The 15,653-nt window shown below is 43.6% G+C and overlaps 1 protein-coding gene across 3 annotated transcripts in view; it reads left to right on the top strand.

The window, feature by feature from the left end:
• The first annotated feature begins 7,384 nt into the window (after positions 1 to 7,384).
• Positions 7,385 to 15,653, top strand: part of KLF7 (KLF transcription factor 7) — a 105,361-nt gene continuing 97,092 nt past the window's right edge. Inside the window, exons 1-2 of one of the 3 annotated variants that reach the window (XM_061382685.1) lie at positions 7,385 to 7,527; positions 7,740 to 7,979. In XM_061382685.1, coding sequence (XP_061238669.1) covers positions 7,878 to 7,979 — 102 coding nt within the window. In that variant the 5' untranslated portion in view covers positions 7,385 to 7,527; positions 7,740 to 7,877. Of the gene's footprint in view, positions 7,980 to 15,653 lie in introns of all 3 variants that reach the window. The other 2 variants (XM_061382704.1, XM_061382695.1) reach the window with 2 other exon arrangements.

The following is a 15,653-nucleotide window of genomic DNA, read 5'->3' as shown; positions in this document are numbered from 1 at the left end:
CTATAGGGAGATCAGACAAATGTTACTTAGGAATTTATAATCTCAAAAGCACAATGATGCCCATGAACATGGGGAAAGGACAATAACCTTTGAGAGGGGTTTAACATGGACCTCCATCAAAGATCAAGGATGGATGCTGCAGAAAAGCAAAGGACACGTTAATGTATGGCACAAAGGAGCCAGGTTGAATCTCACATTTTAGGTAAATTGGGTAAGTCTCTCTCAATTATACTGAATTTTGGTCTTCATCAAATGGGATTTCCCTAGCTTCCGAGCAAAAAGGAAGAGCATATCATATATGGGACCAGCTTGAGTGAAACCAAAATGTGGTGACCCTGATGACTGCTTAGAAAAATCTTCGAGCATTGCAAAGCAGCAGGGGGAGATGATGAGAGCTGGGAGAGGGTTTGTGAAGCATTCTGAAATGGACACTGAGGTGCTTCCTACACATACCTCCCCCCTTTCTGGGCTGCATAAATGGAGGGTTAGGCTATCTGCCTTGTTGTTGTTGTTGTTGCTAAGTCGGGTCCGACTTTGCAACCCCATGAACTGCAGCATGCCAGGCTTCTCTGTCCATCACTATCTCCTTGAGTTTGCTCAAACTCATGTCCATTGAGTCAGTGGACATGACTTGCTTACTCCTGAGAAAAGCGGTAACCAGTATTAAAAACTGTGACTCAGCTGGTTCTCCTAACCATTCAAATAAGCATCCTTCTGGTAAAGAAAATTCAGTGAAATTCAAATGAGCAACCAGTCAGCAAAAAACTGCTGCTGACATTATTAATCTTCCAAACTACTCAGATCTATCATCCACATAAAAACTCATCATTGGGCACTTGTGGAATACGTATCCCTCACTTAAAGGAATGGGCATTGTCAGCAAAGTTTGTGGTCCAGACTTTGTATCAAATCAATCTTATTCTCCCATTGATTTCCGTTACTAAATCTGAGATGCATTCTGCTGTTAAATCCCATTAAGTGTATACCAAACCCTTTGGAAATGGCATGTTTAAAAGAAAAATGATAATATCCTGAAAAACATTGACAGTGATATTTATATATTAATAGTAATGTTGGGCTGTATTCACCATGTCACAATAGAAATTGTTCAGGATGAAACATGACACAATCCTATAAATTGCCTCATGTACTGTAAAGGGCAATAATCCCTAAAACATGAGCAACTTAATTTTTCACTAGCTTCACAACTGCCTTGGCATTTCTATCATTACATAGCCAAAGAAATCCTTCTTTTCATTATTTAAAATCTTTTCTCATTTTCTATTGGCCTCTTTTCCAAAATCATTGTCCAGAAACCCCGAATAGCTTGTGACTCTATTCTCAGATGGGGAAAATTAGCCAGACTTGATCGTAGTGGTTTACTCCAGTGCCTGCTGGGATTTACCCATCATTGGAGCATCTCCTGGAAGGAATGTTGTTGAGGGAAGTGGTAGCTCTGTGAAAGTAGGACTAGAGACTTCAAATGCTTTTTTCTCACGTCTGAGATACAGTTCAACTATCTGACACTGGTAAAGTGTATGTGCTTACCATTCTATTTTCAACCTATGCACTTTGTATAATATGTTAAATGACCAAATGTTTTACATAAGATATGCTGAACGACTGAATGCTTTACATAATATATGTTGAATGACTGATTGAATTTAGATGATGATTTTGCTTTTCATTAGAAAATATTGACACTTCTAAGTGCTGGTAGCTCAGGCTGGAAAAGTGGCTGTAGACATTAATCTTCACAGGCTTTATGTACCAAAGGTCATAATGGCATTACATGTCCAACAGTCTAAGGTCTGGACAGGACATTCCTGACAGTGATTTCTTGCTGAATTCTTGAATTCCCTACCTACATCATTACGGTAAGTCAATTTTTATTAAGCAATAAATTGACTACTTAAATCAGAGCAACATGCCCATCACTGGTGATGTACCTCAGGTGTCCCCTTTAATTCCTTTAGTATAATCCACTGCAGTGCAGACTCAACATTCAGGGCTGACTTTAACATCTGATTTAAAAAAGGAAATGTTTTTATTAAACTATGACATACCCACAGAATTCTGAAAAGTCAATGGCAAGAGGCTACATGTTAATTTACCGAGAATTTTTTTTTGTTTCTGTTGTTTGTTTTTTTACTCATCATATCCAGAAACCTCAACATGTTAAGAGTCTCAAAACTGGACACACCCAGGGAATCAGACCCATACTAACTAAACTCACAAGGAACACACGTACAACTAAAAGGACTGTGTGTGGACAAAAACAACCAGAACTGTCACAATGATCACCAGACTCCTGTGGTTGTAACCAGCACATTCTTTCCCTGGAGGCAGAACAAGTAGGAAGCCAAATTATGAGCTGAGAGTAAGTAAAGAATGAAAATAAGAAGAGATGTGTATTCTCAAGGAATATTTTGTCCAGAACATGAGAGGCCTGATGAAGCTGCCATTTCTTTTTTCAATCATGAAATAACTCTCTGGTTGTATGTATGTATGTATGTATGTCACTGTGTGTATGGCCACAGACATTTTCTTTCAGGTTCAAACTGCCTCTAACAGAGTCTCTTTGGCATCTCTATTTCCATCTCCTTGGCACTCTTATTTTCTCTGATACAAGTAAAGCCTGCTTCCTAAGTTCACATTTTCTTCTGTTATAGTAAGACTGTAAAGAGAAGCAAAAGTCAATACTATATGAAAGTACTATTAATGATATGGCCACTTATAAATTAGTGCCCCCTTCAAACATCTCTTTTAAACACCACATTCCTCGCCCCTCCCCCATGATGGTAAACATTTATGTGTGTGTGTGTTAGTCGCTTAGCCGTGTCCAACTCTTTGTGACCCCATGGACTGTAGCCCACCAGGCTTCTTTGTCTGTGGGATTCTCCAGGCAAGAATACTGGAGTGGGTTGCCATTTCTAGTACAATGCAAATACACTCAATTCTATTACAAAGTGAAGGGGCAAATCTTGCAAAAGGTATAAGATCAATAGAAGTGAGATCGGTAAAGCTGGCACATGAGGATTTACAGTTAAACAAACAAATGAAGGTAAAATCAACTGGGATGACTACATGGGTGCTTCAGAAGAGAATAGTTTGAATATCAAAGGATTAACTGAGACCCTTGGGAAAACCGAAGCTCTCACACATTTTTACAAATGTTTTTGATTATCCTATTTTTGATTATTCTTTAAAAGTCAAACATGAAATAAAGCATGTTGTTAGGTGCTTCATATTGTCCAGGAAAAATTAAGCCAACAATAATCATCTTGCTGCTGCTGCTGCTGCTAAGTCACTTCAGTGTCCAACTCTCTGTGACCCCATAGACGGCAGCCCACCAGGCTCCCCCGTCCCTGGGATTCTCCAGGCACGAACACTGGAGTGGGTTGCCATTTCCTTCTCCGATGCATGAAAGTGAAAAGTGAAAGTGAAGTCGCTCAGTCGTGTCCGACTCGTAGCGACCCCATGGACTGCAGCCCACCAGGCTCCTCCGTCCATGGGATTTTCCAGGCAAGAGTACTGGAGTGGGGTGCCATTGCCTTCTCCGATAATCATCTTGATGTACTATTTATTCATTCCACAATTTGCACATAGTTGTACTTATAAATTTTGTCCAAGATAGGATGTGTTTTAAAAATGTTGAGATTTTCAAAAAAAGTCTTGGCAAACCTTTTTTCACTAATTGCTCTGAAATTTAGTCCCTGTTTTAAGTAGACTTACTTCAAGGAAGCTTTCTCAGTGCTAATCACACTAGGATAATAAGCACTTCCTGTACTTATGGCACAGAACTTTTCTGGTAGTAACAGTCTGATGTCTTGACTGCTTCTATTTACATATAAAATTTTTACTATTTTGGTCATAAATATCCTCATAATAAAATGAACTTATTTACTCTTAGGTGTTTCCTATACGATGATTTTCAAAGGCTGATATTTTTAAAAGTATCATCAGTGTCTTCTAAGGCAACACATGCGGGAGACATAGATTTTGGAGTGAACTTGGAGTCAGACCTATATTTGAATCAGCTTTTGCCACTGAGACATGTAACAATGGGCAAATTATGTGAACCTTCTGAACTTTGGTATTTTCATCTGTGAAAATGGAGCAATAATAGCTCCCTCAAAAGACTGCGGTGAAGATCAGACTTGAACACGTTTAAAATCCCAGGTATAGAGAAAGCATTCACTACACAATAGTTATAGAAGTGCTACTTATTTTTGTTTTGTTTTGTTGACTGCCAAAGTTCCCTTGTGATCTTAATTTGTTGATTATTTTGTACCTTCAGATCCTTTGCATGTGCTTTGCAATGTGAACCAGGTATCTTTAGGCTATTAAAGTTAGCTAAACATGACTAATTTTGAAAACGTGCCTTTAGGAGAGCCTTGTTGGAAAAATCTCTTAGAATGAATTCTAGAAACTTTGAAAAAAGTCATAATGAGGGTTTTAGGATTTACACTAAAATTTTGGTTTAATTCTTCTATTAGTATGGCAATTTACATGAGAAAAACCTCAATGGAAGCCTCCCTTTTCCACACTGAAGAAGTTTTTTATTAACAAATCTTGACTTAAAACCAAGAAACCCAGTCTTTTACCTTGCAGAAAGCCCCATTCAGAACACAATCTTGGAAGTCAGGTGCTCCTAGGTTTGAACCCCTGTTTGGCTGCTTCCTGGTTGTCTAACCTTGAGCAACTTAGTATTTCCAACCTTGGGTATCTTTATCCATAAAGTTAGGAATAATAAAAACACTTACCTTGGGATTGTCATGAAGATGAAAGGTGAAATTGCATATAAAATGTTTATGTGGCCTTGCAGCTTGGCACACTTTGCTTAATAAATATTACTTGTAAAATCTTTGGACTCCTAAGTTAACAGGTATGTCATATTTTGTTCAAAATGGTAATAGCATGATACAAAAACAAAAAAAAAATTCACTTGAGTTTCCAACATCAAACATTAGGTTCTCTGGTCTTCCCTTGATTTTTGCCTCCTGAGTTTCCTATATTTAGCTTCCTTTTCTTCCCCTATTACTTCTGAACATATCTTCTGCCCCAGTATTTCTGGGTGGTCTCCTCCCTATCCCCACCCAGTCAGAATAGCATGTGGGGTGGGGGTGGGGGTGGGGGGTAAGGGGAGACATTATTCCAAATAGGCAAGAGGTTTCTATCTTCCTCCTTCCCTAAGACTCTGGTATATCCCCCTATGAGCCTGATTAGTTCAGATATATGTACTCAGCTAAAGCCAGGAGATAATAACAGCTAACATTTAGTATTCACCTAATAGCACCAGATAGAGTATGTCAGGTAAGTTACAAACATCATTTTAGGACATCTTGACTGTTCATAACGATCAGGCAAGTAGATACCACTATTACTGTTTCTAAGAAAGGTAGCCTGAGGGTCTGAGCCAGTAATTGGCTCAAAGACACACAGCTAGTAAGTGGTACTATCAATGGTCATAAGGATCCAGTTAATGCATTAATTGGGGTGTGATGGCTCTAAGTGGTTTTCTGCTTACAGGAAAGGCCCACATAGCCTTTGCATACTGGCACTTATACGTGCGCTATTATAATATCACCTTATTCATGTAGGACTTTTAATCTTTTTATACCATTTATCTCCTAGTACCATGAATGTGTATACATAACACTAAGCGCACCAAGATCCTTGTGCATTTCTTGTGCATACGCTTGCAGTAAGCGCACCAATTTTATACACATACACTGGATGCTGTAGATCTGACCAACAGAATTCAGGACATCAAAAAGTAAATAAACTTTCCTCAACTCAATAATTCCTGTTTAATTTCCCCTGGCAAATATTGAATTTCAAATTGTGTTTGTCCTATCAAGTAGAATCTTTCAAATATTGTGATATGGAGTTCCACATTGTCAGAAGGAGAGAGTTGAGAAGGGTGATTAACATGGATGTGTTTCTTCCATTATGAGTTGAATTAAGTTTCTCATTTCTGACTAAGTACCAAATTCTGCAATCATTCCAAAAGTGGAAGTTCAGCTCACAGTGCATTTTGAGGAAGCTTCAGCTACACTAACCATTTAAGGTCAAGCAAACAACGGGTCAACCCTAGCAACTGGCATACTGCAGGGCTTTCAGCTAAGAGATAATAGGGTCTAGATCTATACATCTCTATACGTTAGCTGTATCGTTAGCTGTATCAAAAACACAATCTGGGTCCTCCTCTCACCACCGCAGCTTGGCTGACTGACACTTTATCTTCAAGTCACAAGAGGGGCCTCACGTTTAAGACCCCAAACAAGTTGCCTGCTCCTGCCAGCACCTCACGTCTACCCTGATTCCCTCTATTGTCTTTAACACACACACTTCTTGTAATACTTCCCCTTCCAATTAACTCTAGCTGGCACTCCGACCCTCGCCGGGTCCCCAGCGCGGGGTCAGAGGGCTGGGCAGGGGGTTGGGGGCGCGGCGGCGCGCTCCTTGGCGCCTGCGGGCTGGGGGCGGGGCCTGCGCGCGGGGCGGGCCCCGGGCCGCTGTCTGCGCGCCGCTCCCCTTTGTTCTGTTCCATTGTGTGGCACTTCCTCCTCCGGCGCTTCTTCTCTGCACTCTGGTAGCCGGTGGGGAATTCGTGAAGGGGTTTTTGGTGACTTTTTCCTTTCTCCCCCGCTCCGGTTTATTTTTTAGGAAGTGTGGAACTCTTCTGTGCTGCCCCTCCCTCGCGGTTCCCCGCCCCCAGGCCTGGGAGGGAGGCGGAGTGGGAAGTGGCTGGCCCTCTTCCCCACGCCGGCTTCCTCGTCCTCCCACCTTGCTCTTCCTCCAGGAGGCATCCTAACCCCGCATTCTGGACTTTCACCTCCTGAACGGCCGCGTCCACGCCAGAATGGCGATACACGACCCTCTCCCTTCTGAGGGGCGCCGGCTCCGGCCGCCCGAGTTTCCATCTGGCACCAAAGCGAAGGTCGAAGGCCGGCGTGCGGCCCGAACCCAGCCGCCTCGGCGTCCCGGGAGCCGGCGAGAGTGTCGCCGCGACCCTCCCCGTCCCTCGCGCTCACGCTACCCGGCCGCTGTGCGGCGGCCTCAACCCCATTATATAGCCCTCTAAAAATAGCTCGCCTCGCACCGCCTTGTAAGGCAGCGGGGAGATTCGCAGCTTGCCAATCGGCGCCCGCCGCCAGGGCCGAGCCCCGCCTCAGGTCCCGCTCCGCGCTCCCCATTGGTCCTGAGTGACTTCATGAGCCCCCTGTTTACCTTACATGGTCACACGCGGCCTAATGTACGCCCTCCTCCGAGATCCCACGGCTGCGCGGAGAGCGGGGCGGAGGGAGGGAGTTTGGGGAGGGGGAAGAGCAGGAGGAGGAGAAAAGGAGGAGGAGGGGGAGAGACTACAAACTAGCGAGGATGGGGTGGGGGGTGGGGAGGGAAGGAAAGGGGGGGAGAGAAGCGATCGCGAGAAAAAAAAAATGCAACCTCCCAAAATAAAGAGCAAAGATTGCATTAGGAGCGAACAGCGCTGCAGAAATAGATGGCAGCTTCGTATCAGTGAGTTTGCATCCCCCTTCCTGATCCACGAGCTGGAGTGATTAGAGCCCTGGAAGGGAATTGTTACTCCCGTGGAGAAGTCCCCTTTTCCTGGCAGCCGTCTGCACTGTACACGCTGGATGCTTCTCTCCATCCACCCCACTCAGTCTCTCCTCTCTCACCTCCTCTCTCCCTCTCTCCTGCATTGATTTTTTTTTTTTTTTCCTTTTTAGTTGACTGAAACAAAACAAAACAAAAGGGCCACTGGATGTCTGCCTTCTTGGGGGGTGAGCCAGACAGACTGACAAACAAACAGACCCAACTGTGTTCGGGGGAGGGTTTCTCCTCCGGTTTTGCCCGGCAGCAGCAACATGGACGTGTTGGCTAGTTATAGTATATTCCAGGAGCTACAACTTGTCCACGACACCGGCTACTTCTCAGCTTTGCCATCCCTGGAGGAGACCTGGCAGCAGGTGAATGATTTAAATTACTTGTGTAAATCGTGTGGTGGCGGCGGACTCGCAGGGGCTGCGTTGGTGTGGGCTTGGGGTTGAATTTTTTTGTTTGTTTGTTTAATTTTTACCCCCCTTTTGGCTGTTTGTTGTTGAAAATGTTTTTGGAAACAGTCATATGCTTACCTCTCCACCCACCCCCTAACCCCGTATAGTGTGCAGAGCTGAGCAGCCGGTCCGAGCTGCCTGCGTTTCAGTCACCAACACACATCCTTGTGCACATTTTGTTGGGCTCACTGTCCCCCAGCAGAGACCTGCCTAACTTCTGGGGTTCGGAGGAGCCGGGTGGGAAGGGGGTTTGGGGCTTAACGAGCCATCGCAGACAGCTACCGCGTCCCTACATGCACTAGCTGTACCTACTTGGTACCTTAAATCAGGTTCATCTCTCAACTGGTGCTGACGGCCGTCAGATGCGGGGGGGTGGGGGGTGGTAAGCGCAAAGCGGGGTGTTTTCCTAGTAATTAGCGAGTGTCAATAAAGAATAGGAACTTGATTTTGAGATTAGAAGGTGGGCAGGAGGGCGAGGAACCCAGTTATAAAAGGTACTCAAGGATATCTTGGAGGAGGATGGGAAGATATATCTATCTAGTGCTGACCATGCATTGTAGGCTTCCCCAGTGCAATATCCACGGAAAGAGATCACTCTCTGCGTGTGTCCTTGCTTCCCTCTCTCCTTTGGTGTCCCTCTCCACTTAGCACAACCTCCGACAAAGGGTGGTGTGTGCTTCCATGCCTCTGACTTTGTCTTAGAGGACTAGTTAAGAAACTCCTAAGATGCTGAAGGGCACCAGTGCCAAGTTGGCTAGGTGTCCCAGGGAGGGGGAAGTGGGGCTGGTGACAAGTTCACTGGGCTTTGTGAAGTAGAATAAAGAAAGTGCTGGTCAGTGGAAAGTGCCAGATCTGCTGCAGAAACGGTGGTTTTTCGCAGTAAGGATTGGGAGCTGCTGAGGGGACATTTCTTCAGGAAAGATGGTGGATGGGGGGAAGGTGGAGGGACACGAGTATGCTTTAGTATTCTTTCAAAATTCTACAATGTGTATCATGGAAAGTCCAAGAAGACAATTCAGATTTGCATGGAGGAAGTGTGAACGTGCACAATCCGTCTTGGAGAAACGTGCTTGCCCTTGGGGAGGGCTGCGAGAGGCTTGGTGTGTGGCTGCTCATGTAACTTCTCTGCTTCGTGACAGCAGCTTGTTAAGGCTAATGAACGGCTGGATTTCCTCTGCCAGGATCCAAAGCGGGATTTGCCGGCTTGAGTCTAAGGATGTAACAGTCGCTGCTTTAGCGAGTGAGGTTTGGTTTTCGGTGTAAGGAGGTGATCCTCTGTACCATTGTTACTAATTGCCGTTACTCCCCTGATTCTTCCAGGCTGGAGTTTCTCCGGATACTGGTCTCTGGTGTCTGTGGGTCCACACATGCATTCCTGCCTGAGGATGCTGGCAGATGTGTTTGACTTTGTCCTTCTCTAAAGGCACACACAGCGCACACTTTTTTAGCATAAGGCATTTCTCCAGTGCATCCTTTCTTCCATCCTTGATGAGACTGCCTCATGAAGGGTCTCACTGGAGCTTTTTCCTCCTTTTATTTCACATGCTAATTAAACCAAAAGGTTGCCAGAATTTCATTTTCAGAAATAGTCTTCATTTCACACTGTCAGCCCACTGGTGTTGAATTGGTTGCCTATTAACAACTGTCTAGACTCGTTAGGGAAGAGAATCTGTTGATTTAGGCAACCCTTGTTTGTGACTAACTGTTAAGTAGGCTTGGAGGAAAGAAAGTTGGCTTTATTTGTTACAACGTTCCCCCCTGATGAATCACCCAACTTTGTTTTGGTTCAAGTTTTCACAGTAGTAAAGCCTGCTTTTTGGGGAAGGCCTCTCCAGAGGAAACCTGCCTTTCTAGATCTGGTTAGACCATCCATGAGAACATCTAGATCTATAAGGAAACATCATTGGTTTGATAATTAGAGGATGTATTAGATCTATTGTTTCCTCAGAAGCTTTCTCTGCTTTTCTCTCCACCTCCCACCCCCCTTCCTCCTCACTTCATCTCACCCACTTCGAGGAACCTCTAGTTTAGTTTCTATCTGTGGGCAAAGGAATTTCAGCCCACTGCACCTCCTTCCCTATTTCTTGCCTTAATCCTGTCCTACTGCCTGTTACCCTCACCTTCAGATCCTTTACCACGCTCTTTCAGAAGCATGCTCATAGTCCATACTGAAATATAACTTGTGAGGACACAGTCCTAAATGAGCTGTCACTCCAAAGAGCTTTCTTCTCTGGACTCCTTAGTCACAAATGCTTTCTGTAAAGGTGATTGGGACTCCCAAGTTCGTACTGGTGACATATCTCCAACTTCTCTCTCTTCCTCTCTCTCCCTACACCCTCCCCTGTGCTGCTTCTGAGTATAAAGGAGGGGAATGTGGTTACATGCAACTGTTGGTTCCAAATCAACCATCAGATGGTGAAATTTTAAGTCTCCTTTGCTCAAATCAGCTCAGGAAGGTTGCTACAAAGAACCCCAGGCCGGAGGAAGTTTGCTGATGCTCTGGGGTAATCAGATTTTAGAGGTCAAATGAGGAGCAATTATTAGATGTACTCCTGAAAGTGAACAGTGTACCTTGAGGAGATGAGCGAAATGCAGAGATTCCAGTAATCTGGTTTGGTTCCTAAGAAAAGACTGGCTTGGATGATAAACCCAAGAACATCTGTGCATTTTAAAATTAAGGATGGAGGTTTTATTTTAAATTCTTGCCTGAGATAATTGTCCTGCTTAACAGTCAGTGAGCTTGTCATGGATCTCCTATCACAGGGGTCATCATTTTGACATTGGGTTTTGGGACAATCATGTCTTCTCCACATCCAGCTCCAACTGTGAAAATCGTTGCTGGTATAATTTTTAAATCCAGATGGACATCCTACATTAACAGCTCTCCATTCCTGGGCTCTGACTGCATACTTAAGCACTTGGCTCAAGTAACATCATCCCTGCCTGTCATATAACTGTAAATTACGCTGTGCTTATGTGGTCTATTATTTTATGGAATTCAGCTGACGCACAACTCCTACGGCCACCAGCCTTAAGCCCTTCGGAAACTTGCAGGAAATTTTCCAAGAGCTGTCTGAGCAAAAGTAGAAAAAAGTCAAAGGTAGGACAGAAGCTAGCGTAGTGTATAGGGTACCACTTGATGGATAACGGGGGACCCATTCATGAGTTTTGTCGCCGTCAGAAATCATGATTTTTCTGGATGTGCTGCTGACTTGGAAGATGAAGAAGGATTTAATACAATATTGATGGTTATTTTTCTTTGGGAAGCTACAAGCACTTTTAGAATTTTGATATATTCTTCATACCTAGACTGCTGTTTCATGAGTACAGGTCAAGTAATGATGTTCTAAGTCTTATTTACACTTAGCCTTGCTTCATGCCATTGAGGAGCATGGTGTGTTTACTGGAAAACTCTTATGGAATTATGTTTGTTGTTAATGCTGATTCATAATTGGCAGATGGGGTCAGTTTCAGGCCTCCCTTGTGCTCAGAGAAAATTTTCCACTGCTACTGGAAACAAATAAATAAATCATAGAACATTCCTCCCTCCTCCCCCACTCCCCCATTGTTTTAAACTAATGGCATACTTGGCTACTGTAAGAACTGCAGCGTCCCCATAACACTGCAATTTCATCTTGGTGACAGGCACCCTGAACCACTTTTTATAAGGGCCTTTGGTATGAAGCATCTCTAGGGGACAGCCTACAAAAATGGTTGCCTTCCAAGAGCAGCCTCATGGTGCAAGGGATAGGATTTGGTCCGTGAGCTACGTTGCTTCTCCTACACGGGGATCGTGCCTTCGCACTGCCTTCTACAGGCCCGAGCAGCCAGGTGCTGTCTCAGCCAGAAAGACAAAGCAAACTGTAGGGTCCCTGCACCCGCAGGTTTGCCTCTGTCCCCAGTTTGCAGAAAACCTTGTCGTGAATTAGAATTTCTTGGCAACAGCACCACCCAGGGAAATTTGTAGACACAAAGGAGCCTTGCTAACCACACTGAAAGGATAAAATAGCTGGCTTTTTATTTATTTATTTATTTATTGTATGTGATTTGTGCGTTCTTTAGTTACCATAAGCCTATTTTTAAAAAAATTTGAAACAGTGACTTGGCAGACTGAAAAAAAAAATTGGAACTGCCCCTGTTACCCAGATTTCCTTTATAAGAATGCAGTCACTAAATAAATGTAGCTTTACAAATGAAAGCACATGTGAATGCCATCAATCACACACTTAGCCTTTCTTTAACAGATTCATTTCCATGTTCTTCTGAATAGATATATCTCTGTGTAGATTTAGGGTTTCTAAACATGATCATTAAGTCTACCTGTTTCAGTTTGGTATTTTAAATGAATGAATGTTACAATGCAGATTTTTTTTTTTTTAACTACATCTGTCTTTAGTTGCGGGAGAGGGGGTAAAGGAAGTGGTGACTTCTTTGTTCTCCATGTAACTCCCACCCCCACTCCCTACCCTGAGGAGAATGTGATGTTGGGGTCCAATCCATTTAAAGGGCAGAGCAGAAGATGCACTGTGACACCTCACCCTGAAATGATTTATGTATGGGTATGTCAGAGACCTTCAGTGTTCAAAATGCGCTCTTCCTCTCTCTCAGCCCATTCTAAATATAAATGCCAGTGGGGGCTATTTGCCTCTCCACTTAAATGGGAATAGTTTAGAGAGGGTCCTAATGGAGCTTTTAGTTGCCATTCTCTTATAAATCTTCAGATTCTTCTCCCATCAGAGAATTCCTGCATTTTAACTTTGTGTGTACAAGAAGGCAATGCAGAATTCTTTAATCAGCCTATGCTTATTGGGGAGGGAAGGCAGTTTCCTCCAGCCAGCCCCAAATGACTCACGTTGAGAGGGTAGCTGGCCACATCGGGTGGAGACACCCCCTATCTCTGCAGTTTGGCAGTAGCATGCCAGGAGTTTTCAGTCACCTTTGCTGGCCTCCATGATTGGCAAATGCAGAGAATGCCTCTGTGATTCCGGTTCACTCAGTCTATCAGTTAGCATGTATGTTGGGACAGAGATTTGCTGAAAGTTTAGGACAGCTCCCCAACGTAACCTGAGCAGTGCCAGAAGGGTGAGGGGTGGAGATGTATCTCTCTACAAATACACCCCTTTGTTTTCCCAGATCAACTGAGTGCTTGCTTTGCGTGAACAGGTAGAAATTTTTAACCCAGATCGCCAGATCTTACCAAGAACAGTGATTAGGAAGCTCTACAAGCACTAAAGGTGTTAAAGTCAGTGGAACAAGATACAGCAGCTAATCATTAATGTTACATGCAACACCTGCAAGTTAAGAAATACTCCTCTGCCCAGATACATTGTGTGCTTATTTTAGAACATCACACACCCACAGGAGAAACTCTCCTCATTCAATTTAAGTGTTCCCCAAATCAAGTCCTGCATTACTAGAACAGGTTTTTACCTAAAATTAGTCATCATCTTGTTCCTCTCCCTTCTTGTTCTTTCACTTTTGTTTTCTGCTGCTAATTTGGAGAATCATTTCTCCTGCCTTGGTACCTTTTTGTTTTCGTCACTTGGTATTTTGTTGTGACCCTGAGAATTTGGTCCTGCTGAGTGTATTGTGTCTGCTGCACTCTCCATTAGAGCAGCTTCCAGCTGTCCCCATCCACCACGTGCGTGACATACAGAGGGACAGCTGAGGGTCAGCAGCAGCTTCGAGATCCATCTAGGATCAGCCTGCTTGACATGGGAGTGACTTATGATTTCATAGTGATTCACACTGCTGACTGAGCTGGTCGAGGCACTCAGTCACACCTTGTGGGCTTTTCTCTATTTATATGAAAATATGGAAAATACTTCACAGTCAGTACTTCATTCCTTTACTTTGGTTATGTGCAAAATACTGTTTGGGTGATGTGAATTTGAATTGGCTATAGGCTCTGCCCTGTATGAGCTTGACTCCAGTAGGGGAGAGTGAGCATGTTCAGAATTCAGTAATGCACTATCAGAACACTGTTGCCAAAAAGAGAGATTTGAAGTCCTGAATTTGAGTACTGACCCATGCCTCTCTATATAGCCTCACCTTGTTAAAATCTTGTTTATAGAACATACTTGAGATTTACTAAGTTCTGTTGTGCTTTTGTTTTAGCTAATGGGGTAATGGGGCTGGTGGCCCTTTGAGGGCAGATGAGTAGACAGCGTAAATACACATGTCCGTAATGGCCAGGAAACAGCATCCCTGTCTGTGTCATTCGGAAATGATTATAGGTAATTAAAATAATTAATGTAGAGCCGTATGCAATATCTATTTCTGAATATGGGTTTATTGACATTTCCTAAGGGTCATATTAAAAGTCAGGCCCCAGGCCTGTTACCAAAGCTAGATGCAGATAATCTTAGAGTTTCAAATCCTGAAAGGCTCTTGGTTTCTTTAAAACACTAGGCTAGGACCAAGTGATTGTTGAAGCCAGATGGAACACTGAACCTTCCAAGGTCCAGCTGTTGTTAACATGGATGGCGGTCCTAGGCCCCAGACTCTTTCAGATGTCCACATGATCCATTTGCTTGCTTTTCATCATGTTGTTCTGAGTATATTTTGGGTTACTTCTCATCTTTCCTCCTCTTTCTTTCCCTGTTTCCCCTTAAAAGGAGGCAAAAAAATCCTGTTTTTACTTTGAACAGCCCTTGTACATGAAGTTTGGGAATTGTCTGGGCCCTAAACCAAGCTATTGATATCTTGGAGAAAGCTTATGTGTGTCATTTTATCTCTTTTTCCACTTTTAATAATGTGTGGTAACCTGGAAAATGTACACTGTACTAAAAAGACAAAACAAAAGCCCCCAATTACAACTCCAGCCCTATGAAAAAAAGTGCTGTCACTTAAATGATAACAAATGGAGTGAGAATAAGGAGGTGCATTGAGATGGATGTGGTAGGGAGCTGGATGGATGGTGGAACTGGGGTTTTATGTGGAAAGCGTCAAGTGCGAAATGGTGAAATGCTTTGTCTCTGACAACTTGCCAACTAAGAGACTGCGTGAAACTGTAGCAGTTATCATGTGCCAATTCAGGAAAAGCTTTTCTGAAGTGTTTTAAGATTTCTTGAGAGGGTTGGATGGGCAGTGAAGTTGTAATGTTTTACAAATTTAAACAAAAAAATATTGCACATTGTGATAAGCAGTTGGGAAGAGAGTCAACTTCTGTGTGTTTTTAAAAAAGTCCTGTGGGGCTGGAAGGATTGTGCTGGCCTAATTTTGAGTGACTCTAGCGAGGAAAGGAAACTTGGGGCGCTCTTCACTCTACTTCCCAGCAACTTTTGGCCCGTCTCCACCCAATCTCTGGTAGTGATGATGGTAAAAGTTCTCTGTTGGAACTTGTCTCACAGATTGGCTTCACCTCTAAGATCTTAGAAATTGAAGTTTGCTTCCCAAATGGAGACTTCTTTATTTCATCAAAGCTGTAATCTACATGTCCAGCTCCGGTATCTTCCTGAGTTCAGTCTCACAGTTTGGAATTGGAAACATGGGGGCTGACACTAAAGACTTTTGGGATTGTCCAGTTATGACCTCAGCTGAATATACCCCGAAGTGTGAGCTCATCCAGTCTGTCCTCCTTTTCCT

The sequence above is a fragment of the Bos javanicus genome, chromosome 2, assembly GCF_032452875.1.
Source record: "Bos javanicus breed banteng chromosome 2, ARS-OSU_banteng_1.0, whole genome shotgun sequence".
NCBI classification, from domain to species: Eukaryota; Metazoa; Chordata; class Mammalia; order Artiodactyla; family Bovidae; genus Bos; species Bos javanicus.
The sequence above is the reverse complement of the archived record's forward strand: the minus strand, read 5'-3'. Positions and strand labels throughout refer to the sequence as shown.